General features: G+C 42.3%; 1 protein-coding gene across 1 annotated transcript; it reads right to left on the minus strand.

Moving 5' to 3' along the window:
- Positions 1-5,041: 5,041 nt before the first annotated feature.
- LOC311491107 (mamu class II histocompatibility antigen, DR alpha chain-like) lies at positions 5,042-7,644 on the minus strand. The gene is made up of 4 exons (XM_084548972.1): positions 7,313-7,644; positions 6,987-7,232; positions 5,989-6,273; positions 5,042-5,331 (listed from the first exon to the last, which is right to left on the minus strand). Exons 1-4 carry the CDS (start codon positions 7,389-7,391, stop codon positions 5,204-5,206), a joined length of 738 nt encoding a protein of 245 aa, XP_084405098.1. The 5' UTR covers positions 7,392-7,644; the 3' UTR covers positions 5,042-5,203.
- Between the last annotated feature and the right edge of the window lie 18,725 nt (positions 7,645-26,369).

A 26,369-nucleotide genomic window follows, 5' to 3' on the forward strand; every position in this document is an offset into this window, starting at 1 on the left:
ACTGAGAGCAGCTCTAAAAACCAGAGGAGAGGTCACATGACCAGCATCAGCTGTTACCAGGCAGACTACTCTGACTATGATCTGATCATCTAACCCTTTAACTAAGCTTAGTTTCTCTAAACTCTGTCTGCTCCAGATGAATCAGCCTATTAATGAAACATGAATCAAGTTAATAGTTGGGTTGGGCACCAGACAGGAGATTAATACAAAGTAGAACTATAATCCAACCAGATTAATTATTTAGGTGTGAGGGTGACCTATAGAAATTTACCTGCTAGACAGGATATCCTACCTACAGACAGAATATCTGTGGAGAAATTAACATATCAAGTGTGAGTATAAATCATAGAGCAAAAGATATAAATATAAATCAAAGAGCATCTAATATATAAATCAGACTTATGTTACTTCAAAGAAGCAACAGATAATGTGTAACCCAAACCCAAACTACAAATCAAATTCTTAAGATTTTTTTCTTGTAAAGTTAATCAGTCAAAATACGGGTTTGTGGCATAGCCTGATGCCACTGTGGGTTCTTCAGCAGAGAGGTAGAGAGCAATGACGTTTGTAGTTCTTTTATTTTTAGATCACAACACATTTACACATCCATAGGTGTACTCGCAGCCACACTCTTGCGCTGCTGACAGCCAAGAGTGTCTTCCCCTGTGTTGTGTCTGGTCTCCTCTCCAGAGGGGTATTCCATAAAACTAGAATAAAGAAATCCATCTGCAGCTGCAGAATGCACTTCAGCAGATGAGGAGACTGTGTCACTGGACTCCAGAAGGCTTGAGGTATGTCAGAAAGCTTTATGGAAATATCCTGCTTATTTATTCCATACAGGATATGAAATCAGTGATGTGGTGCTAATAGAAAATATGTGTAACAGGACCCAGATGCTGCACAGTCTCCTAAGCAGCCTGGTAACATTGTGAGTATTGGCCAAAGTAAATGTACATTATGCACAAATCCTGCTGTGCTAATTGACATTGACTGGCAGGCGTATCCTTAGTCTGCCAGCAGCACACCAGAGAATTCACCTGACAATACAAGATATCATTTAGAAAACACAGCAGAGTTACACACACGATGTCCAAGGTGCTTACAGTATCAAATAAAAATAAAATAAATGTGTGGCTTACCTTGTGAAAGCCACTCGTAAATTGGACTAGCCTGAAAGACTCTGGAGTCGTGCGCTGAGCCAGGCCACTTTGCCTCTAAATTGCTCACAAGGCGGTCAGCATCACAGATCATCTGAAATGTTAAGTTGTAACGTATTAAGGTCATTAAATGCACAGAATTAATTTCTGTAGGCCATAACCACAAATCACTCTGACCTGAACATTGATGCTGTGGAAGGATTTCCTGTTAATGTAATCTCCCTCATGTTCTCCTGAGGGGCGTTTGATCCTTACATGTGTGCAATCCACTGCACCAATGACGTTAGGGAAAGCTGTAACAAAGAATAGTGAGTATCCAACTGTGACTGATCAAATTAGAAACTAATGGTTGCACATTGAAATTGAGGTTACCTGCAATCTTGTAAAACTCCTCCTTGATGTAGAGGGGTCTTCTGTGGTCAGGGAAGGTGATGAATATGTTGCTAAATGATTTCAGCGCCAGACAAACACGTCTTATTGTGCAAATGGTTCCTTAATTGAGGTTCTTCTGCATCCCCAACAGAATAAAGGAAGCTCCTACTTGTAAACCATCTCAATGTAACACAGACCATCTGTGGTACAGTGAGAGCATGGCTTCGCGCCGTCTGGTGCAGTATTTTTGGACCCAGCAGCCTACATAAATATCTTAGTCCATCACCTGAGAATCTATATCTTTCAATGAGATAGTCATCTCCAAAGGCCAACGGGTCTGACCTGTCCCAGAAGACTCTTTCACGCCTAAATGCTCGTCTGAGGATGAGGGCTTCCTCATCCAGCACATCCTCCAATAAAGGGCAAGCCATTATGAAGAGGGAACAGGTGAATGGGAGTTGGACCTATATATACTATATTGCCCTTGTCACAGATTTCATTGAAAACACCTTTGCAACTTCATCAGCTGTGTTTTGTAATCTCAGTTACTGCAATAAAACACATATTTATGAAACCTCTGATCTGGGGCGCTGAAAAGGGGGGGTAAAGGAGACGGATTCTAGGGGCCCATGATTGAGGGGGGCCCAGAGAGGCCCCTAATGATGATGAAATTATAATACAGAAAAAATAATGACACTAAGTTATTAACTAACAAATAATCAGTGTTTTATTTTCAATGTCCTGGTAACAATAACTTTATTTGTTTTGGAAACATCAATGCCTGCAGGGCCCCCCCCCCCTCTCTATTTATGGAAAATGGTTCGACTGGATCAGCTGCAGGTAGCGCACCGGCGGTTTGTCACACAGTGCCACAGCCAGCCAGTTACTTTTGCTGGTGGTGAGACAGCGTTCAGTAAACTAAAAATGATTAAAAAAAAAAATATTTGAGGTCCACAATGTCTCAGGAAAGACTTTGCAGTCTTGCATGCTGTCAATTGAGAGTCAGTTGGCTAGAAAGCTGGACTTCAAAGACCTGATAAGTGATTTTGCACGTGAGAAGGCTCGGCATTGGGCTTTTGGTGAGAAAAGTTGATCAAGGACCAGTGATTGAAAGGTTGCAAAAGGAAGCTTGACTCAGTTGGCAACGTTATATATTTGCCATTCTTTCATATATTAAGTTCTACTTAAATGATGAGAAATCATATATTCCCATTTTGTATTTTGATGGTGTTTTTGTTTTTGCTGAGGTTTTTTTCTCTCCACTGATTATAATTGCTATTTTTTCATGGAAGAGTTTATTTCCAATTTAAGAATCAGTGTTGCAGCAAATAAATGAATCAAAATGAATTCCATTGTATTCAGAGTGCTCAGTTCTTCCCCTACTGTACATGTCGACTGTCATGTTGTTCTTCTTTCACAAATATGGTAATGATAGTCAAAAATACCATTAAAATGTATAATTGTATGTAAAATAGCGTCAAAAAAATTCGCCGCTGTGTTGGGGGGCCCTGTAAAGATTCTTGTCATGGGGCCCAAAATCCCTAGCGGCGCCCCTGCCTCTGATGGCAATTTGACAAGCAGTCTTCATTAGCATAGCAATATAACACTTGGCCTGAGTAATAATACTACCACTTAAATCAATATAAAAAGACTATTGCAATTACAAACAGCCAACATACAGGATAATTAAAATGATGCGACATACTTAGAAAGACCATGGACATGCTGTAAAACACATTAATTCCTCACAGGATTGACGGTGGAAACACAGGTGGATCACCAGGATTAATCTTAGCCTGGCTGTTAGCCTGGTCTGGAGCAGGCTAGCAGCAGAGAATAAATCATCATAGTAACTTGGCCGGGTTAAGTCTGAGCTGCTTTCATGCAACCGACTTGAGGCTAAATTAAGCCGGGATAACCAACATATCCCGGCTTAATCCCTTATCTTGGTTTTGTGCAATACCCCTCAGAGGTCCAACACACTACTGTGTTAAAAGGAGAACTGGTTCACTTTTTTCCATTGCTGTTTTTTTTTCTTTTTACAATATTTTCTTCAAATAGAAGTCAGATTTAAATGAACTTGAATTGCTTTCTTTGTTCCTCTCACTCCTCTCTGTTCTCCTCCTTACTGCTTGTGTCAGCAGCTTCCTCCTTCCCACTCACAGGTGTCACTCCTTTGTCTGTGAAGGTTCTCAGTCATCCAGGTCACGTTAAATCCAAAAACGTTAAAAAAAGGGCAAAGACTGGTTCATCCTAAAGACAAAACACCCAGGCAGAGACAGAGTAATGTGGTGTACGCTGTTCAGTGCAGTGAGGAGTGTACAGACCAAACAACCCATCCATAAACGCATCCATGTACCAACATAGGAGAGCCAGCTCATCAGGAAACGATTCAGTAGTCCACCTACATGATGATTCACAGCAGTGTTTTTTACAGGAGATCAATCATTTCCTTAATAAACATATAAAAGACAACAGCTGAAATAACAGACTTTTTCCCAGATGTTGACTAATTCATCAACTCTGTCTTATAAATGAGAAAACAGGTATGATCAGTTGAACAAACAGAAAATGTTTAGACTTAAAAAGATACGAAGAAAAACAGGAGAAAGTCTCGACAGTAAAAAGGCTGGTTTTCCTCTCTCTGCTCCTCATGGAGAGTTTATGAATAGCAACTAAACATTAATAGAGGGAGGGAATAAGAGAGTAGTGTCAGCTGAGCTGAGTAGAATGTACGTACAGTATATGGACACAACGCTGGTGTTCCACAAACTCAATAATACATTAAAACAATTCAACAGCAACTCAGTGATAGAGTTCATATTGTGTTCCTGGTGCACAGTGATGGAGAATCTGTTTTTAATTGGAGACATCATCAACTTGTCTAAATTACTGGAACTGGATGTTGATCAAGAAAAGTTTTTTGATAGACTTGATCATTTTTAATTTTAACACTGATTTAAAGGAGTTCATTTCAACTTGTTTTGTGTTAATCAGAATCTATTTTTTCAAAATAAAATATAACCTGTGTATTTAGTTTCCTTATGTTCTTTTATTGTGAATGAAAAATTGGACCAATAAAGGAAAGGTCAAAGGTCAAATGACTCTTGTTCATACCTTTGGTGAAGATGTCACCTGTCCACCTTTAAGCTGTAACAACAGTTTAACATCAACGTCATATCATCCTGTACACCACGTCCCGTCAGTTTGATGCGATTTCACTTTGAGGGTGAAATCACACCCTCACACCCCCCCACCATGATCCCTGTAACACTCTTGTTCATGCATCAATTACACAGATATATACACAACCGGACTGTCAAAATAAAAGCCTTTCTTACCTTCATAGTAGCTTGTTCTTTAATAAGATTTTATAAGATCTCAGGCCACTGTTATTCACAAGGTTTGCTGCTGCTGCTGACTATTCATGTATATATCTGAACAGCTGTATTTTTACTTGTTTTTTTACTTTTACAGCTACAGCTGATCAGTAATGAATGAAGACCAGAGACTGATGGAGACACTTTTATTGTTGGACAGAAATGAGACAATTGAACAATCACTGGTTATTATTACAGGTTATCACTGTAACCAGTATCTTCTGTACAAACATACTCATCCAGATGTTTCTAACAGCTGGATCACTCCCTGATGACGTCATCCCCTCCATCCAATCAGCTGCACTCGTTTCCTTTGATCAGGAAGAAGGTTCCAGCTGCAACACCGAGCAGACCCAGAGTCAGACCAACTCCACAGAAGACAGAGGGTCCAATACCAGGCTGGGGGGTCTGGTCCTCCACATCTGGAGACAGAGGAGAGACAGAGACACGTCAGGCTACACATCACAGAGACAGAGACATGGAGACAGAGGAGAGACAGAGACATGTCAGGCTACACATCTGGAGACAGAGACACGTCAGGCTACACATCACAGAGACAGAGACATGGAGACAAAGGAGAGACAGAGACACGTCAGGCTACACATCTGGACACAGAGACAGAGACATGGAGACAGAGACATGGACACAGAGACATGGACACAAAGACGTGGAGACCGAGACGTGGACACAGACACAGAGACATGGACACAGAGACATGGACACAGAGACACAGAGACGTGGACACAGAGACATGGACACAGAGACGTGGACACAGAGACACAGAGACGTGGACACAGAGACGTCAGCCTACACATCTGGACACAGAGACGTGGACATAGAGACATGGAGGCAGAGACAGAGGAGAGACAGAGACACGTCAGGCTACACATCTGGACACAGAGACATGGACACAGAGACGTGGACACAGAGACGTGGAGACATAGACACGTCAGGCTACACATCACAGAGACGGAGACACGTCAGGCTACACATCTAGACACAGGGACATGGACACAGAGACGTGGACACAGAGACATGGACACAGAGACATCAGTGGTCTTGTTAACTCCAGGTCTCACCCCACATCCTGGTCAGGGGCTGGGTCAGGGCCAGATGTTCCACTGAGCAGCTGTAGATGTCTCCCAGCTGTGGGGTGAAGACCAGTCTGGAGATCTGGGTGAAGGAACCATCTTTGTTGGGGAAGGGAACGTTGATTCTGGACCCTGAGGTCACGTTCTTGCTGTTCTTGGTCCAGGAGACTTTAACAGGAGCAGGAAAGAAACCAGTCACATGACAGATGAGGGTGTTGGACACTCCAACCTCCACAGAGTCCTCGGTGTAGATCATGGGGGTGGAAGGAGGATCTGAACACAAACACAATAAACATCAGTTATCATCACATCTAAACATCATTGATTCTCTGGATCAGATCAGCTGATCGTTAATAAATATATCATCAAGTCACATCTGACACTAATACATGTTGAACAATAAATCACTGATCAGATCTGAAGACAACAACGTCATGTGATGTTTGAGAGATCAGATCAGAGGAAAAGATAGTTAGCATGTTAGTCTGTTAGCTTGTCAGCCTGTTAGACTGTTCTTCCTGCTGCAGGTGTTAGCATCATGTTGACAGTAAGTTTGCTTGTTTCACTTGATCAACCTGATTCAGACCTGTTATCCTGTTTGCTTGTTATCCTGTTAGCTTGTTAGCCTGTTAGCTTGTTATCCTGTTAGCGTGTTAGCCTGTTAGCTTGTTATCCTGTTAGCTTGTTAGCCTGTTAGCTTGTTAGCCTGTTAGCTTGTTAGCCTGTTAGCGTGTTAGCCTGTTAGCTTGTTATCCTGTTAGCTTGTTAGCCTGTTAGCTTGTTAGCCTGTTAGCTTGTTATCCTGTTAGCTTGTTAGCCTGTTAGCTTGTTATCCTGTTAGCTTGTTAGCCTGTTAGCTTGTTATCCTGTTAGCTTGTTAGCCTGTTAGCTTGTTAGCCTGTTAGCTTGTTCAGACCTGATGAGGATCAATAAGTTCTTCCAGACTGAAACACAAACATCACAGACAACAATTAAATGTTCTTCACCTTGTTCCACTGGGCTGTCCTTCATACCAATACGGCTGTTCTTCAGGTTTGATCTGCAGATCTGTTGATTAGCCACAGCGGATTCATAACCTCCTGGGTAGGTCATATGACCTGTGAAACTGGGCTGAGGCTCGACTCCTTTCTTGTTGATGAAGTCAGCGTACCAGATCTCTTCTCCATCCAGAGTGTACATGTCCTCTCCATCAGAGTCTGAACATCCAAAGATATAAAGGTCCTGATGAAGAGCTGAAGGAGAAAGAAGAGATTAGTGATCAGCTGACTGTCCCTCTGAAAAGTGTCCTCAGTGTAAAGAGACAGAAACTCACCCTCATCAGCAGAGACACAGAGGACAGAGGAGAGGAAGAGGAGCAGCTTCATCACCTTCATCACCTCCATGGTCTTCATCAGCAGCTCTCAGAGTCTCTGTTCAACTGTCAACCTGAAGTCAACTCTCTCAAAGTGACTGAAACTCCTGCAGCAGCCCAGCTCCTACTCACACAGCAGCCAATCACAGAGCAGAGCTGCTCTGATGTCACCGGTGTCCAGGTAGAGCAGGCAGAGGAAGAAGACTCACAGCTGATCCATACTGAGAGGCCTTTCAAAATAAAAGACCAGCAAGAAACCAGTTCATCTGACTCTAAACAATAAAAGAGCTTTATAGAAAAGTAACTGAGTACTTTTACTCTAGTACTGGACTACACACAGAGACAGGTCCTGATGAAGATGATGATGATGATGATGTTTGATTCTTTAGGTTGATTTAAATAGAAAAGTAACTGAGTACTTTTACTCTAGTACTGGACTACACACAGACAGGTCCTGATGAAGATGATGATGATGATGATGATGGTCCTACAGAGACCAGAGATGAGGACGGAGCTGAGACATCCTGAAGACAGACACACTCTGAATCTGTCCACACATGCTAATGCTAATGCTAAACGTCCTATAATAAGAGGTCGTCCTCTGTTGCATCATGGGACATCATTGTCTCTATGATCAGAGTCTGAAACGTCTCATCTGTCCTCACAGATCAGATCAGTCCTGATGAACTGTCTTCTGTCCAACATGTCTCCCTTTGTCTCTGACCACATGATGCCTTCAGGTGTCTCTGTAAAAACCAGAACTCACTGCATCCTCCAGCTCTGACGTCCTGTTGACATGAGGAGGCTGAGTTTTCCTGCAGCACCTGAACGCAGCAGCAGCAGCTTCTGAGGAAAGTCCCTCTGTTTACTTTCACTTCACCATCAGCAGCCAATCAGAATCAGAGCTGGTGATGAGTCATCAGTTACCAGGAGAACAGTTGGTTAGAACGTAAGAGATGATGGCTCCTGTAGATAGAAACTTTATTTATCCTGTAATAATAATGTATTATATAACAATAACAATATTAATATCATTATTATTATTACATGAGACTATTATTGTCATCGTTCTTGTTGTTGCTCTTGACATTTTGTTGTAGTTGCTGTAGTCATTGCCGTCGTCGTCGTTGTCATTATCCTAGTTGCTGTCATTGCTGAATCAACAGGAAGCAGCAGAGTGAGTGTCTCCAGACTGATCAGCTGTTGTTCTTTTATTTCATGTTTCAGCAGCAGAGCTTTAATGTCTTAGTTGCAGTGATGAACGTCCTGATCAGAAGCTTTTCATCCTCTGACTCCTCCAGTAAACTCAGATCACTGAGTCAACATGTTCATTTAAAGACGCTGGTTTCTGCTGCACCACTTCCTGGTTTCATGGACTACGGCTCAGACTGAGGGTCACATTACAACAACCAGTGGAGTTAGAAACACATTAACATCATGTCATACTTTAGGATGTTCATGTCTCTGCTGCAGGAAGCAACGTGTCCTCCTTCTCAGTCCAACTTGATCTCTACAGCATCAACAAGAACCAGAACCTGAGAACTCCTTGAAGAGGAAGAACATCTGACTGTGACCTAGAGCTGAGAACTCATCAAGTCATTATAGGAGGAGATGTTGATGTTGTCAGTGACAGCCTCAGCTCTTCATTTTCATTCAGATTCAGATTCATTTATCTTTTCTCAGGGTGGAAACAGATCAACTCACTGTTTTAATCACATCTTAGATGTCGTTTATAGAAACTAGGGATGTGTGATATTTCATTGTTTACGATATATTGTCAAAAACATTCCCCATGGTAAGAATGTGTCATCCTGCGATAAAAACGTTAAATTCCCATTGATGACGTACATATGTGCGCGACACACTCGCAGCCCAACACGTGTGGAATATTGACAAATTGACAATGGCGGTAGGTGGAGCAGATACGCTGGGCAGCGAGGAGCTCGTTCCTAAACGAGGCTCCACCTCCATTATCTGGTTTGGTTTGTTAGACCAGTGTTTTTCAACCTTTTTTGAGCCAAGGTACATTTTTTTCATTGAAAAAATCACAAGGCACACCATCAACCGAAAATGTTAAAAAATAAGCTCTGTAGCCTAAAGTAACAATATAAAGTCATTCTTGTCAAAGTGTCTTGAATATGAATCAAATAAACACAAAGAAAAAAGTCTTATACCGTATTTCCTCTAATACAGGCCCCGGCCTTTATTTACTCAAGCACATCGCGGTCCAGGCCTTTATTGGAAGGAGGCCAGAATTAGATCAGGCCTTAATTTCTATTTGAGCAAAACGAACTACCAGTAGAATTAATAAAAACAAGATTTTGTGTCTATTTCAACCTATAAAATACTGGGTTCATTTATTGAAAACGTACAGTAACCATAACATGGTATAAGAACATTAACAACAAATGAGCGGCGCGACGCGGTCGGAGCGCACTGAGGACAGTCCACCGCCGGGAGCGAGGGGGCCCCGTCCCTCCCCGCACAGAGAGAGGGCGCAGTGAGCACTGATTCCACGAAATCCTGACCCGCCGAGATGGTTCTAATAATAGCCCCGGCCGCTATTAGAGACCGGCCTTTATTTACCTCCGCTGACAGCGAGACCCGGCCGCTAATGGAATACAGGCCAATATTAGAGGATTTCAAAAAATGTTTTTTAGATCAATTAGGTGAAACTGGATAATTTCCCACGGCACACCTGACGATCTCTCGCGGCACAGTGGTTGAAAAACACTGTTAGATATAAAAGAGTTATGGTAGGGAAAAAACAGAAAGAAATGTTCTTCTTCTATCATACCAGATACGGGGTTATTTACTGCTTTGCTGCAGCTTTGCTCACTAGATCAGATGCACCACACTCTAATATTTCACCTTGTAGAAACCAGTTAGAGCCGGCCTCGGCTACACATGGAAAACCACTGATCCACTAAAGGCGGCGCTCCTCCTATTGTCCTCGGGTGGAGCCCAGATAGAATCAAACTTCTCCTTTTCTAGCCATAAGGTGGTTAAGCTGAAGTCTCAGCGCTGACTCTGGACCTATTCTCTGCGTGTCAAATAAATTGTTGATTGGAGAGAAGTTGTCGGGTGATCTATTCATAGTTGGACTAACCTTTCCAATAGGTATAAAGAACTTGGGATGAAGGAGAGGGAACTAATCCTCCTTCGACAGGTTTTTAACCCCTTAACACCTGAATTAATTTTTCAGTGCTGGCAAAAGGTTCCTAGGATTTTTTTGAATCTGCACAAACCGACATTTAAGTATTACATGCATTATTTCGGCTGCAGTCTGACCGGAAACAGTGTGTCGCGAATTTGCGAAGGGCATGAAGGGGTTAAAAAGTCTGCGAATTACAACATGCAAGGTTTGCAAACAAATAGTGCATAAAAAGGACGGTAATTCGTTCCACCACCTCAAACACAAGCACAAACCAAAAATCAAAAAGATTAGGCTGAATTGGTATTTATTTATCGTCATTTTTATCGTTACCGTGATAAATACCAGAAATTATCGGGATAACATTTTTAGTCCATATCGCCCATCGCTAATAGAAACTGGAGGTTTGACAGGATTCACTCAAAACCCTCTTCTCTCTGATCATCTCCTCATAACATCATTATTTATAATAATGGAGCTTTCATTACAGTAGATGTTGATCTGATGCTGCTGTAACTAGATCATTATTTACCACCAACACTAACTGACTGATCACTGCAGCATGGCTCAGTGAATGGAGGAGGAGATCTACCTGCCAGAACTAGGCTGATCAGTTCAGAGCTGAAAGAACCTGGAGACGTTCTCATGGTCTGGAAATATGACTACTACTCTACTCCCGTAGAGACAGATGTTTGAGCTCTAGACCAGATCCAACCCTGAACAAAGCTCCCGTGGAGACAGACGTTTGAGCTCTAGACCAGATCCAACCCTGAACAAAGCTCCCGTAGAGACAGACGTTTGAGCTCTAGACCAGATCCAACCCTGAACAAAGCTCCCGTAGAGACAGACGTTTGAGCTCTAGACCAGATCCAACCCTGAACAAAGCTCCCGTAGAGACAGGTGTTTGAGCTCTAGACCAGATCCAACCCTGAACAAAGCTCCCGTAGAGACAGATGTTTGAGCTCTAGACCAGATCCAACCCTGAACAAAGCTCCCGTAGAGACAGGCGTTTGAGCTCTAGACCAGATCCAACCCTGAACAAAGCTCCCGTAGAGACAGGCGTTTGAGCTCTAGACCAGATCCAACCCTGAACAAAGCTCCCGTAGAGACAGGCGTTTGAGCTCTAGACCAGATCCAACCCTGAACAAAGCTCCCGTAGAGACAGACGTTTGAGCTCCCGTAGAGACAGACGTTTGAGCTCTGGACCAGATCCAACCCTGAACAAAGCTCCCGTAGAGACAGACGTTTGAGCTCTGGACCAGATCCAACCCTGAACAAAGCTCCCACGGAGACAGGTGTTTGAGCTCTAGACCAGATCCAACCCTGAACAAAGCTCCCGTAGAGACAGACGTTTGAGCTCTAGACCAGATCCAACCCTGAACAAAGCTCCGGTAGAGACAGGTGTTTGAGCTCTAGTCCAGATCCAACCATGAACAAAGCTCCGGTAGAGACAGGTGTTTGAGCTCTAGACCAGATCCAACCCTGAACAAAGCTCCCGTAGAGACAGGTGTTTGAGCTCTAGACCAGATCCAACCCTGAACAAAGCTCCGGTAGAGACAGACGTTTGAGCTCTAGACCAGATCCAACCCTGAACAAAGCTCCGGTAGAGACAGGTGTTTGAGCTCTAGACCAGATCCAACCCTGAACAAAGCTCCGGTAGAGACAGGTGTTTGAGCTCTAGACCAGATCCAACCCTGAACAAAGCTCCGGTAGAGACAGATGTTTGAGCTCTGGACCAGATCCAACCCTGAACAAAGCTCCGGTAGAGACAGACGTTTGAGCTCTAGACCAGATCCAACCCTGAACAAAGCTCCCGTAGAGACAGACGTTTGAGCTCTAGACCAGATCCAACCCTGAACAAAGCTCCCGTAGAGACAGGTGTTTGAGCTCTAGACCAGATCCCAACCCTGAACAAAGCTCCGGTAGAGACAGGTGTTTGAGCTCTAGACCAGATCCAACCCTGAACAAAGCTCCGGTAGAGACAGGTGTTTGAGCTCTAGACCAGATCCAACCCTGAACAAAGCTCCGGTAGAGACAGGTGTTTGAGCTCTAGACCAGATCCAACCCTGAACAAAGCTCCGGTAGAGACAGGTGTTTGAGCTCTAGACCAGATCCAACCCTGAACAAAACAAAGCTCCGGTAGAGACAGGTGTTTGAGCTCTAGACCAGATCCAACCCTGAACAAAACAAAGCTCCGGTAGAGACAGATGTTTGAGCTCTAGACCAGATCCAACCCTGAACAAAGCTCCCGTAGAGACAGACGTTTGAGCTCTAGACCAGATCCAACACTGAACAAAGCTCCCGTAGAGACAGATGTTTGAGCTCTAGACCAGATCCAACCCTGAACAAAGCTCCCGTAGAGACAGATGTTTGAGCTCTAGACCAGATCCGACCCTGAACAAAGCTCCCGTAGAGACAGGTGTTTGAGCTCTAGACCAGATCCGACCCTGAACAAAGCTCCCGTAGAGACAGATGTTTGAGCTCTAGACCAGATCCGACCCTGAACAAAGCTCCCGTAGAGACAGATGTTTGAGCTCTAGACCAGATCCGACCCTGAACAAAGCTCCCGTAGAGACAGGTGTTTGAGCTCTAGACCAGATCCAACCCTGAACAAAGCTCCCGTAGAGACAGGTGTTTGAGCTCTAGACCAGATCCAACCCTGAACAAAGCTCCCGTAGAGACAGGCGTTTGAGCTCTAGACCAGATCCAACCCTGAACAAAGCTCCCGTAGAGACAGACGTTTGAGCTCTAGACCAGATCCAACACTGAACAAAGCTCCCGTAGAGACAGATGTTTGAGCTCTAGACCAGATCCAACCCTGAACAAAGCTCCCGTAGAGACAGATGTTTGAGCTCTAGACCAGATCCAACCCTGAACAAAGCTCCCGTAGAGACAGGTGTTTGAGCTCTAGACCAGATCCGACCCTGAACAAAGCTCCCGTAGAGACAGATGTTTGAGCTCTAGACCAGATCCGACCCTGAACAAAGCTCCCGTAGAGACAGATGTTTGAGCTCTAGACCAGATCCGACCCTGAACAAAGCTCCCGTAGAGACAGATGTTTGAGCTCTAGACCAGATCCGACCCTGAACAAAGCTCCCGTAGAGACAGGTGTTTGAGCTCTAGACCAGATCCAACCCTGAACAAAGCTCCCGTAGAGACAGACGTTTGAGCTCTAGACCAGATCCGACCCTGAACAAAGCTCCCGTAGAGACAGGTGTTTGAGCTCTAGACCAGATCCGACCCTGAACAAAGCTCCCGTAGAGACAGGTGTTTGAGCTCTAGACCAGATCCAACCCTGAACAAAGCTCCCGTAGAGACAGGTGTTTGAGCTCTAGACCAGATCCGACCCTAAACAAAGCTCCCGTAGAGACAGATGCTTCAAGGATTCAAGGATTCTTCTTCCTTTGATTGAAACAGGAATGATCTGAAGAGTTCATCATAGAACAGAACCAGCTCTGCTGCATCTGATTCTATTCATCATGATATTAAATTAAAGGTTTGAATCCTGTCAGACAGAGTCCAACTATGACTCTTCTACTAAAGGTAGTCATGGAGTTCCTCAGGGTTCTGTACTAGGACCAATACTCTTCACATTATACATGTTGCCTTTAAGAAATATTATCAGGAAACATCAACCTCCGTCTCTATACAGATAACACCCAGGTGTATTTATCTATCAGCTGGTTAAACTCTTTAAAGACATAAAGGAGGACCTGGAACTTCCTCCTCTAAAACTCAGACTAAACACCAGTCGTTGTATCTGACCCTAAACATCTCAGAGGGTATAATACAATAACAAAATTGCGTGAGTGAACGCTGGTACAACTTGCTGCCGCTGCTCGCCGGTCACCTTTTAACTTTTTAACTTTCCAGACTCTTCTGAATCATTTTATGGTTTTATGACCTAATCGGTGAATGTAATTGCCTTCATTTGGAATACTGAAACGATCTGTCGGCACTACCGTTTGTGTGAGCCTTCACTGCTAGCTCACCTGTTCCCCGGTCTGAGCCTCACCTGGCGTTTCGATGCTGCCTAAGTCCTCATCCACAATGCGGGCCGGTAGGACATACACCCTGTTTGTCTGCGCCTGGCTGTTTCTACTGCCTGTTCACCAGCTAGTGACGGGTATGCTTCAGTACTCGGCCAACGACCTGCTGCGGCTGCGCTGCCACCTGCCTGGACCTGCGCCAGAAGCTCTCCACCTTCACCCAGACATATATAGAGGGGTGAAAGACGTGCCGCTCATTTTTTTCTGTCCCTGAGGTTTGAAAAACTTTAAAAATGTGAAAATTTCACAATAAAGTTATAATTTACTTAAAAATATATTTTTCTTTGGCCCCCTATCTTAAAATGCCTGATTTTTATTAAGTTTTGAGATAATATTGAGAGAATAAGGGTAAAATTGTCTAAATGGTGTAACCATAAAAATGCAGCACCAATAATATAAGTTGTTGAAAAAATGTGTAATAATGTTCTAAACAGCCTCTGAAATACATTGGCATAATTTTAAACAAGTATTTTTTAATACCAGATAGTAAAAGATAAACATGGCAGTTCTGAATATTTCCATTAATATGGGGAATCATGTCTGCTAAGTCAAAATTCTGGTATGTCAACTGGTGTAACCACCCTTTTTGGAGCAATTTTGAAAATTTTGAGCTAGAAGATCATGTGACAGGATGTGATGTCAAACAGAAGGACCCCTGAAGACCCCAACTGCCACATGTCAAGGTTTGTAACTCTCTCTAACATTTGACAAAATAAAGCATTTTCAGATCATGGTCAGGTATGATTAGAATACATGTCAAATGGTATGACCTCAGTAAAATGTTAATAAACATAAATTATCATAAAATATTAAAATTAATATGAAAAATAGCTTTAAATATACAAACCAAGGTCAAGTGTTTACATAGTTGTCCACAATAATGCCTGCAAATTTTGGTTTCAATTGGAAATGTCAAGTGGTGTAACCGGGTTACACCATTATACCTCTTCATTTACTAGTCTAATCTGATCAATTTATGGACAATAGTTCTACTTTTGTAATGTTTATTATTATTATTGAAATAATAATAATAACTAGACAATTCCCCTGCGGGAAATCGCGAGAGTGATGCAGTGGCCGCAGCAGTCTGCGATACCATGCTATATTGCTGTGATAGTACGATGCTACGATGCTATGATGATGCTACTATGCCAAGATGCTACTACAATGCTATGATGCTAAGATACTAAGATGCTATGATACTAAGATGCTACAAAGCTAAGATACTATGTTGCTACGATGCTAAGATGCTACAATGCAATTATACTAAGATGCTATGATGCTTTAATGATCACCTGTTCATATAGTCATAATATAATCCTGGTGAAAATATTTGCGACTTACGTTGCAAATAATTTCATGTTTGACTACAAAAAGTAATGGTCAGGTCAAGACAGGTATGAAAGTATTCGCGACTTACGTCGCGAATGTCTTTACTAAGTAGCACGTCTTTACTACCATGAGCAGCAGCTATAACAAAAAGCACAACTCAAATAGTCATTTAAGGCCTGGTTCCTTCTGACTGGATGGGTGTGAGTTTGATGTCATGCAGGGTACAACAAACCAAACAGGATGAGGAGGATGCAGTAGGCCTGGCTGAGAGAGAGAGACACTGAGAAGGGTCGTCCTTTATGCTTCGCCTTCTACAAACTGAAGGGCAGGTACAGGCAGCAGAGCCCTCCCAGCTCCACCTGAAAGCCAGCATCAAATAAGGAAGAGAGTGGGAGGGATCTCACTAGGATCCCCAGACAAAGAACGAGCAAATCGTAACAATTGATCGTTAATCATAATAATTTTAACAATAAAACTCATTACTCCTACCTGAGCAATAGTTTAACAGTTTACGGCACAGTCTTACAGTTAGAAAAACAATAATATTAAACTTAACACATCCAGGCTGTAACAAGGAATCAGCGATGAAGTGAAGACCTTCAAATTGTCCTGCGAGTCCAGCTCTTCGTCTCATGTTGGACGTCACTGCAGTCTGTCTGGATCAGCTGGAGGAAAACTATAGGCAGACAAATAGACATGTCAAATAATGTTATGTAACATATTTAATATAACTCTTATGAGTGTTCAACAGCTCATTATTTATTTCATTAAAAACATCATATTATATTAAATTACTCCAATTATATATATACTGTCATTAATGTTGTTGCAAGCCATAAATGTTTCCTACTTTATGTGGTGGAATAATATATTTTTCAGTTTGACACAGTTTAATTTAAAAATATCTTCCCTTTAAATTGTAAAACTTCAACATTATTACTATGATAAGCACCCGCTAGCAAGGCGGCGAATTAGCCGGCGGCTAACCCCACTAGCCTCCGCGTTAGCTCACGGCTAACTGCCGCGGCTAATTCGTGTTTAACTCCCGCGGGTCCGCGGTTAAATTCCGGTTAGCTAGCGGTTAGCTAGCGGTAAGCTCGAAGCTAACTCCGCGGTTTAGTCCGCGGCGTTAAGGTAGCGGCTAGCTAGCTCCGTTAGCTCCGCTAGCTTGCTAACATACATGAGCTATGCTGGAAGGCTAGTCGTCGGCTAAATCACTGGGCGGCTAGTCGTTAGCGTCTGTTAGCAGTTAAGCTATTCACTGACCTAATAAGATGAAGGAAACGGGTCAGGGATGTTGTGTCAGGAGTTTCAGCAAAGCAGCCAGATATAATTTGTGTTTAAAATAAAGGAAAAGGTCATAATGTCAGGTTCTGGCCCCCTACAGTACTGCAGTAATGGTTTGGGGGGTTTTAATGTTTTGGCAGATCATGTTTTCCAGCAGCTGCGTGTGTGAACGTGTGTAAGCTGGTTGGGGTCTGGTTGTCATGGCTACCAGGGTCAACTGCTCCTGTTAGAATGTCAGTTGGAAGACGGGGAGAGAGAGAGAAAATGCTGAAAAATCGCCTCGAACAGGAAGGACTTGTGGCCAAACCGTATTTCCAATCATTGAACCGACTTAACTTTGGGCATCTTGAGGCTTTCCTGAACGTCTACATATGCAGTTTGTGGGTAAAATGAAGAAATGTGACCTATTTAAAGCGATTCAAAGAAAGGTTACGTCTGCTTTCCTCCAGAAATTTCCCTGCCTTTTTAACATGGCAGTCTATGGAGCTGTGGGTGGGTGTTGCTGGCGCATCTTTGTGTCTGACGCCAAAACTATAAGACTTACAGCTTTAGCATACAAATTTGAGTGAGAAGACACATTTTCCTACGTTTCTATGTATAAATTATGTCTGTCGTGTGAAATTTGTGGCCACGGGAGCAGTTTCTGTGCAGTTTTTTGACTAACTTTCTTCTCCCCTCCTCACTCTAGCTGATGATGTCATCCACTCTAGCACAAACATTCCGCGCAATACACACCCATTATAAACCCTGAAATTTGAGTAAAAACCTACACAACTCTGAGGCTTCATAGTTTAAAAACGGTAAAAGTTGTCGATAAGTGAAGTGAATCTCTGAAGAGAAGGCAAGAGTACCTACGTTTTAAAGTTTAAATGAAGTCTCTCGGTTAAAGTATGCCAGAGCAGTTCATTGTTGAAAATGTCTGTTGAATTTTTTTTTTTTCGGGCTTCTCCATTCATTTCAATTGGGAAATTTGTCGCAGTTTTTTCGCGACTATGTCGCGAAAAAATCTTGTTTGAAAGAACTGTATAGAAGCACACCGAGTCCGATCGAGACGCACGTTTTGATGTATTTTGGGTCTGTGTGCGACGAACGGTATTTGAGTTGAAAAGTTTCGAAAATCGCGTAGGAAAAAGTTTAATAATAACTAGACAATTCCCCTGCGGGAAATCGCGAGAGTGATGCAGTGGCCGCAGCAGTCTGCGATACCATGCTATATTGCTGCGATAGTACGATGCTACGATACTATGATGATGCTACTATGCCAAGATGCTACTATAATGCTATGATGCTAAGATACTAAGATGCTATGTTACTAAGATGCTACAAAGCTAAGATACTATGTTGCTACGATGCTAAGATGCTACAATGCAATTATACCAAGATGCTATGATGCTTTAATGATCACCTGTTCATATAGTCATAATATAATCCTGGTGAAAATATTTGCGACTTACGTTGCAAATAATTCCATGTTTGACTACAAAAAGTAATGGTCAGGTCAAGACAGGTATGAAAGTATTCGCGACTTACGTCGCGAATGTCTTTACTAAGTAGCATGTCTTTACTACCATGAGCAGCAGCTGTAACAAAAAGCACAACTCAAATAGTCATTTAAGGCCTGGTTCCTACTGACTGGATGGGTGTGAGTTTGATGTCATGCAGGGTACAACAAACCAAACAGGATGAGGAGGATGCAGTAGGCCTGGCTGAGAGAGAGAGACACTGAGAAGGGTCGTCCTTTACGCCCTTCTACAAACTGAAGGGCAGGTACAGGCAGCAGACCCCTCCCAGCTCCACCTGAAAGCCAGCATCAAATAAGGAAGAGAGTGGGAGGGATCTCACTAGGATCCCCAGACAAAGAACGAGCAAATCGTAACAATTGATCGTTAATCATAATAATTTTAACAATAAAACTCATTACTCCTACCTGAGCAATAGTTGAACAGTTTACGGCACAGTCTTACAGTTAGAAAAACAATAATATGAAACTTAACACATCCAGGCTGTAACAAGGAATCAGCGATGAAGTGAAGACCTTCAAATTGTCCGGCGAGTCCAGCTCTTTGTCTCATGTTGGACGTCACTGCAGTCTGTCTGGATCAGCTGGAGGAAAACTATAGGCAGACAAATAGACATGTCAAATAATGTTATGTAACATACTTAATATAACTCTTATGACTGGTCAACAGCTCATTATTTATTTAATTAAAAACATATTATATTAAATTACTCAAATTATATATATACTGTCATTAATGTTGTTGCAAGCCATAAATGTTTCCTACTTTATGTGGTGGAATAATATATTTTTCAGTTTGACACAGTTTAATTTAAAAATATCTTCCCTTTAAATTGTAAAACTTCAACATTATTACTGTGATAAGCACCCGCTAGCAAGGCGGCGAATTAGCCGGCGGCTAACCCCACTAGCCTCCGCGTTAGCTCACGGCTAACTGCCGCGGCTAATTCGTGTTTAACTCCCGCGGGTCCGCGGTTAAATCCCGGTTAGCTAGCGGTTAGCTAGCGGTTAGCTCGAGGCTAACTCCGCGGTTGAGTCCGCGGCGTTAAGGTAGCGGCTAGCTAGCTCCGTTAGCTCCGCTAGCTTGCTAACATACATGAGCTATGCTGGAAGGCTAGTCGTCGGCTAAATCACTGGGCGGCTAGTCGTTAGCGTCTGTTAGCAGTTAAGCTATTCACTGACCTAATAAGATGAAGGAAACGGGTCAGGGATGTTGTGTCAGGAGTTTCAGCAAAGCAGCCAGATATAATTTGTGTTTAAAATAAAGGAAAAGGTCAAACATGACTGAGAAATTGTCATTCAGTCAATGAGAAGAGCTATAGCTAAGAGGCCCAGCAGCTGTGTGAAAGCACCAAGGGAGACAGGGGTGGTTTGGGGGGTTTTAATGTTTTGGCAGATCATGTTTTCCACTGAGAGCTCTTTTCCCGCCTCTCGTCCCCTCCTGCTGCGTGTGTAAGCTGGTTGGGGTCTGGTTGTCATGGCTACCAGGGTCAACTGACGCTGAAGTCTCCTTCTCTCTCTCACCTCTGCCTGAGTCAGAGGGAAAGTGCAAACTAGGATTTGCCCTCCGAACAAATGCTCATAAATCAAAAACTACAAGTCCTATCGGGAAAACGAACACATCGTGAGCGTCAGCCGAGGGTTTTCTACAATTTAGTGTTGTTCCCACGCGCCTACTGCGAAAATTGTGGCCGTAGTCGTTTTAGAAAAAAAGTATGCGACGTGAAAAATCGTCGAAAAATCGCTCTCGCTTTCCACATACACACACATGGGGAAAAATTAGAAAACTGGTCGGCGCACTCCTCGTTCGGAGGAGCCTGCAGCCCAAACCGTACGTCCCACACAAATAAAACCCACACCATCTGAAAGCCAACAAAAATCCCTACGTTTTTACGTATTTTTTATCTCTGTACCTCAAAATCTGTGGCCACCACGTGAGATTGAACCTTTTTTTTTCAGAATATCACCGAAACTCTGAAGTTAGAGTGTCGGTCAGAGTGGGCCCATAGAGCCCCATTATAAACGCTGATTTTTAATTTTTTTCCCCAAATTTCACCAAAACGTAAACTGCGACCCTGACCAAACCGTAAAAGGTATCGAAACGCCGTTTTCAGGAAGAGAAAGCTACACTTCCCGTGCCTCGTACAAACTTCCAAGCAAGTTTCTACTACAAAGCATGGCCGAGTAATCACTCGACAAAGCCAAGCTGTAAATTTTGGAATGTTGCCGCTTTTTTCGTGCTTCTCCATTCATTTCAATGGGAAATTTATCGCATTTTTTTCGCGACTACGTCGCGAAAAAATCTTGTTTGAAAGAACTGTATAGAAGCACACCGAGTCCGATCGAGACGCACGTTTTGATGTATTTTGTGTCTGTGTGGGACGAACGGTATTTGAGTTGAAAAGTTTCGAAAATCCGTAGGAAAAAGTTTAATAATAATAAGAAGAAAAAACGTAGTGAAGAACAATAGTTTGCAGTGCTTCGCACTGCAAACTATTGACTCCCATAGCTTTGCTATGAGGGTCAATAGTTTGCATTGCGTAGCACTGCATCACTAACTAGACAATTCCCCTGCGGGAAATCGCGAGAGTGATGCAGTGGCCGCAGCAGTCTGCGATACCATGCTATATTGCTGTGATAGTACGATGCTATGATGCTACGATGCTACGATGATGCTACTATGCCAAGATGCTACAATGCTGAATGAATGAATGAATTTATTGATCATTGAGAGATACTCACGAGCACGAACGGGGGGACGAGCTTGAGAGCAGGGTCGGTGGGAAGGCTCCTCTCCGGCCGGGGGGGACGTCTGATGAAACATTAAGACCAAACACATACAGAACTCAGCAGTTAAGGAGAAAACAATAGATGTAACATTTCTAGAGCCATTTTCACGCAGACAGATGTCATTGTGGCACAGAAGCTTATCTACTGTGTAAATACCTCCAGGGGGGAAGGGGTGGACCTCAGCTCCTCCAGGTCGAGCCTCCTCCAGCGCTGCTTCACCGCCATGGAACGTCTGGACTTCCTAGGCATCCTGCTGACAAAAAATAGACAGGAAAAAAAAACAAGACAAAATACTTTTCAAAGCTTAACAGGCTATCAAACCTATCAAACTAACCTAAACCCTAACCTTTACCTAAACTCTAACTACCTAATGTAAAATAATCTAATCTAAGACAAATTAATGTAATATGTTATACTTAAATTAAATCTGTGTAGATGAAGGTGTGGTGAATGTATGTGTGTGGGTGAGGTGGCGATACTGCTCTGCGATGGTTGAGGGCGATGAATCAACTCTCAGCTGTCGAAGCACAGGAACCCTTTAATCCTATCAAAGACAATGCAAAAAAATTGAAATGTCTTTCAAATGTTATAAGTTAGTGTAAGCAACAAGCTAATAACAAAGCAGACACATGTTAAACATCTGTAGTTGTCATAAAGTGTGTGTTTTTGGGCACAATATTTCTATATTATAATAACTATGGATGATAATTATACTACTATATTAATTTATTTTAAACAGTATCATATTATAAGTTTTTTTTTTCATAAAAACAAATAATTACTATGACAAATAGATATTCCACACAAGTAAAGATAACATTAACTTCAGCAAATGTACAGGATTGTATCAACATCTGAATGAACATTTATTACCAAAAGTAAAAAAAATAGTCTTGTATCAAAATGCTTTTCTATTTAATGAAGGTATGATGTAAAAGTGTTTAACATATTAGCCTAGCTATTTTAACCAAGCTCTATCTACAGCCAGTTAGCCCCGTTAGCTTTTCATTAGCATAATGGCTGCCGTTCGCGCCACAGCCAGTTAGCTTTGTAGGCTTTTCATTAACACAGTAGCGGCCCTTCGGGCCTTTACCGGAGCTCCGTCTACAGCCAGTGAGCTTCGTTAGCCCTTCATTAGCATAATGGCGGCGGTACAGGCCGCTAGCTTAGCTCTGTCTATAGCCAATTAGCTCCGTTAGCTTGTTAGCTCGGTTTAATGTTCTTGTATTGAAACAAACCAACCGTAAAATCACCAGAAAGTAATATTTAGCTTTAATAATCTCTCTTTTGATAAAGATATATACATATTACCACAGTTAGAGCTGTTTGCTTTTGTCTTTCTTTAATGTTTTATATAGAAAAGGCACAGTCACTTTTACCGAGCTTTTACCGCGGCTTAATATTCTTTAATATAAACACACCGAACATAAATAATTAAATACATTTACAGAATAACGACAGAAAAATATCTAGCTTCAATAATATCACTTTTCTTTAACAATTTAATAAAATATTTGTTATCTAAAGAGGAATGAAATGTACACTTACCTCTGCCGAGAAGAAAGGGGAGGAGCAGAATCAGACGAGGGTATTTAACTCCGTAGTAACGGACCTGACCAATCAGAGTCCTCCCCGTGAACACGTCATTGCTACTGTCCAATCAGATGGATGAATTTTTCGCGGGCTTCACAGATTCACAGACACGCACACACATATGCGCGTTCACGATCTCTCTGTCTCTCTCATGGACACAGGTTAGATTCCTGAGCTACGCTATGATGCTGTTATAGATAGATGTGTGTGTGTGTGTAAATGTATGTATGTAAATATATATATATACATATTTAGTGTATATATATATATATATAAGTATATATACTATTTATTTTAACTCATACTATCCTTTTTTTTAAATTATATCATGAAAGCAAAGGATTATTGTAGCATGATATCATCATAGCATCATATCATATCACAGACTGCTGTGGCCACTGCATCACTCTCGCGAATTCCCGCAGGGGAATATTAAAGATGTCTATCTATAGTCTATTAAAGATGAAATCCTCATGAAATTATTTACAACTGACCTCGCAAATAATTTCCTTGTTCACCCGTTTATCTCGTCATGATATAATCCTGATGAAAGTATACTTTCATATACTTTCATACTTGTATATGTTCAATACTTTCCTTGTTCACCTGTTTATCTAGTCAGGTGAACTAACGTCTAACGTGACTAACGTCGCCAATCATTTCATTTTTCACCTGTTCATATAGTCATGATATAATCCTGATGAAATTATTCGCGACTGACGTCGCGAATAATTTCCTTTTTTTCCTGGCTATCTAGTTCGATGACATCCTCATGAAATTATTTACAACTGACCTCGCAAATACTTTCCTTGTTCATCCGTTTATCTCGTCATGATATAATCCTGATGAAAGTATACTTTCATACTTGTATATATTCAATACTTTCCTTGTTCACCTGTTTATCTAGTCATGATGAAATGATTGGCGACTAACGTCGCCAATCATTTCATTTTTACGTCGCGAATGTCTTTACTAAGTAGCATGTCTTTACTACCATGAGCAGCAGCTATAACAAAAAGCACAACTCAAGTAGTCATTTAAGGCCTGGTTCCTTCTGACTGGATGGGTGTGAGTTTGATGTCATGCAGGGTACAACAAACCAAACAGGATGAGGAGGATGCAGTAGGCCTGGCTGAGAGAGAGAGACACTGAGAAGGGTCGTCCTTTACGCCCTTCTACAAACTGAAGGGCAGGTACAGGCAGCAGACCCCTCCCAGCTCCACCTGAAAGCCAGCATCAAATAAGGAAGAGAGTGGGAGGGATCTCACTAGGATCCCCAGACAAAGAACGAGCAAATCGTAACAATTGATCGTTAATCATAATAATTTTAACAATAAAACTCATTACTCCTACCTGAGCAATAGTTTAACAGTTTACGGCACAGTCTTACAGTTAGATAAACAATAATATTAAACTTAACACATCCAGGCTGTAACAAGGAATCAGCGATTAAGTGAAGACCTTCAAATTGTCTTGCGAGTCCAGCTCTTCGTCTCATGTTGGACGTCACTGCAGTCTGTCTGGATCAGCTGGAGGAAAACTATAGGCAGACAAATAGACATGTCAAATAATGTTATGTAACATATTTAATATAACTCTTATGAGTGTTCAACAGCTCATTATTTATTTAATTAAAAACATCATATTATATTAAATTACTCCAATTATATATATATACTGTCATTAATGTTGTTGCAAGCCATAAATGTTTCCTACTTTATGTGGTGGAATAATATATTTTTCAGTTTGACACAGTTTAATTTAAAAATATCTTCCCTTTAAATTGTAAAACTTCAACATTATTACTGTGATAAGCACCCGCTAGCAAGGCGGCGAATTAGCCGGCGGCTAACCCCACTAGCCTCCGCGTTAGCTCACGGCTAACTGCCGCGGCTAATTCGTGTTTAACTCCCGCGGGTCCGCGGTTAAATCCCGGTTAGCTAGCGGTTAGCTCGAGGCTAGCTCGCGGTTAGCTCGAGGCTAACTCCGCGGTTGAGTCCGCGGCGGTTAGCTAGCGGCTAGCTAGCTCCGTTAGCTCCGCTAGCTTGCTAACATACATGAGCTATGCTGGAAGGCTAGTCGGCGGCTAAATCACTGGGCGGCTAGTAGTTAGCGTCTGTTACCAGTTGAGCTATTCACTGACCTAATAAGATGAAGGAAACGGGTCAGGGATGTTGTGTCAGGAGTTTCAGCAAAGCAGCCAGATATAATTTGTGTTTAAAATAAAGGAAAAGGTCATAATGTCAGGTTCTGGCCCCCTACAGTACTGCAGTAATGGTTTGGGGGGTTTTAATGTTTTGGCAGATCATGTTTTCCACTGAGAGCTCTTTTCCCGCCTCTGGTCCCCTTCTGCTGCGTGTGTAAGCTGGTTGGGGTCTGGTTGTCATGGCTACCAGGGTCAACTGCTGCTGAAGTCTCCCTCTCACCTCTGCCTGAGTCAGAGGGAAAGTGCAAACTAGGATTTGCCCTCCGAACAAATGCTTGTATCTCAAAAACTACAAGTGCTATCGAGAAAACAAACACATCGTGAGCGTCAGCCAAGGGTTTTCTACAATTTAGTGTTGTCGCCACGCGCGTACTGCCAAAATTGTGGCCGTAGTCGTTTTGGAAAGAAAGTATGCGACACGAAAATCGTCGAGAAATCCCTCTCGATTTCCACATACACACACATGGGGAAAAATTCGAAAAGCTGGCGCCGCACTCCTCGCTCAGAGGAGCCTCCAGTCCAAACCGTACGTCCCACACAAATCAAACCAACACCATCTTAAAGCCAACAAAAATCCCTACGTTTTTATGTATTTTTTATCTCTGTACCTCAAAAACTGTGGCCACCACATGAGATTGAACCTTTTTTTTTCAGAATATCACCGAAACTCTGAAGTTAGAGTGAGGCTCAGAGGGAGGGATTTTTAATTTTTTTCCCCAAATTTCACCAAATAGCTTTGCTATGAGGGTCAATAGTTTGCATTGCGTAGCACTGCAAACTATTGACTCCCATAGCTTTGCTATGGGAGTCAATAGTTTGCATTGCAGGCACTGCATCACTAATAATAATAATAATAATAACAATACAATTATTAACATGATTGTTGTTAGCCTGTTATTAAAATGATAATATACTATAATGTGCAGCTTGAAATGTATTCTAAAAAGAACTAAAAAATGGAAGATGAATTAAGGCTCTGGACATAAGGCTAACAGTTTTTTTTTGCCTAGGGAAAAACAGGTGCAGATGAGGGAAAAGTGGAAGCAGTATCAGAGGCAATGGCCACGCAGTTGCTTGGACGCAGTCGT

Source organism: Chelon labrosus (genome assembly GCF_963514085.1).
Source record: "Chelon labrosus genome assembly, chromosome: 1".
NCBI lineage: Eukaryota > Metazoa > Chordata > Actinopteri > Mugiliformes > Mugilidae > Chelon > Chelon labrosus.

Coding starts and splice junctions, on each gene's coding strand:
- LOC311491107 (XM_084548972.1), bottom strand. CDS start 7,391: ATGAAGACCATGGAGGTGATGAAGGTGATGAAGCTGCTCCTCTTCCTC. Junction 7,233..7,312: donor CTGTGTCTCTGCTGATGAGG/GTGAGTTTCTGT, acceptor TTTCTCCTTCAG/CTCTTCATCAGGACCTTTAT. Junction 5,332..5,988: donor GCCCCTGACCAGGATGTGGG/GTGAGACCTGGA, acceptor CTCTGTCTCCAG/ATGTGGAGGACCAGACCCCC.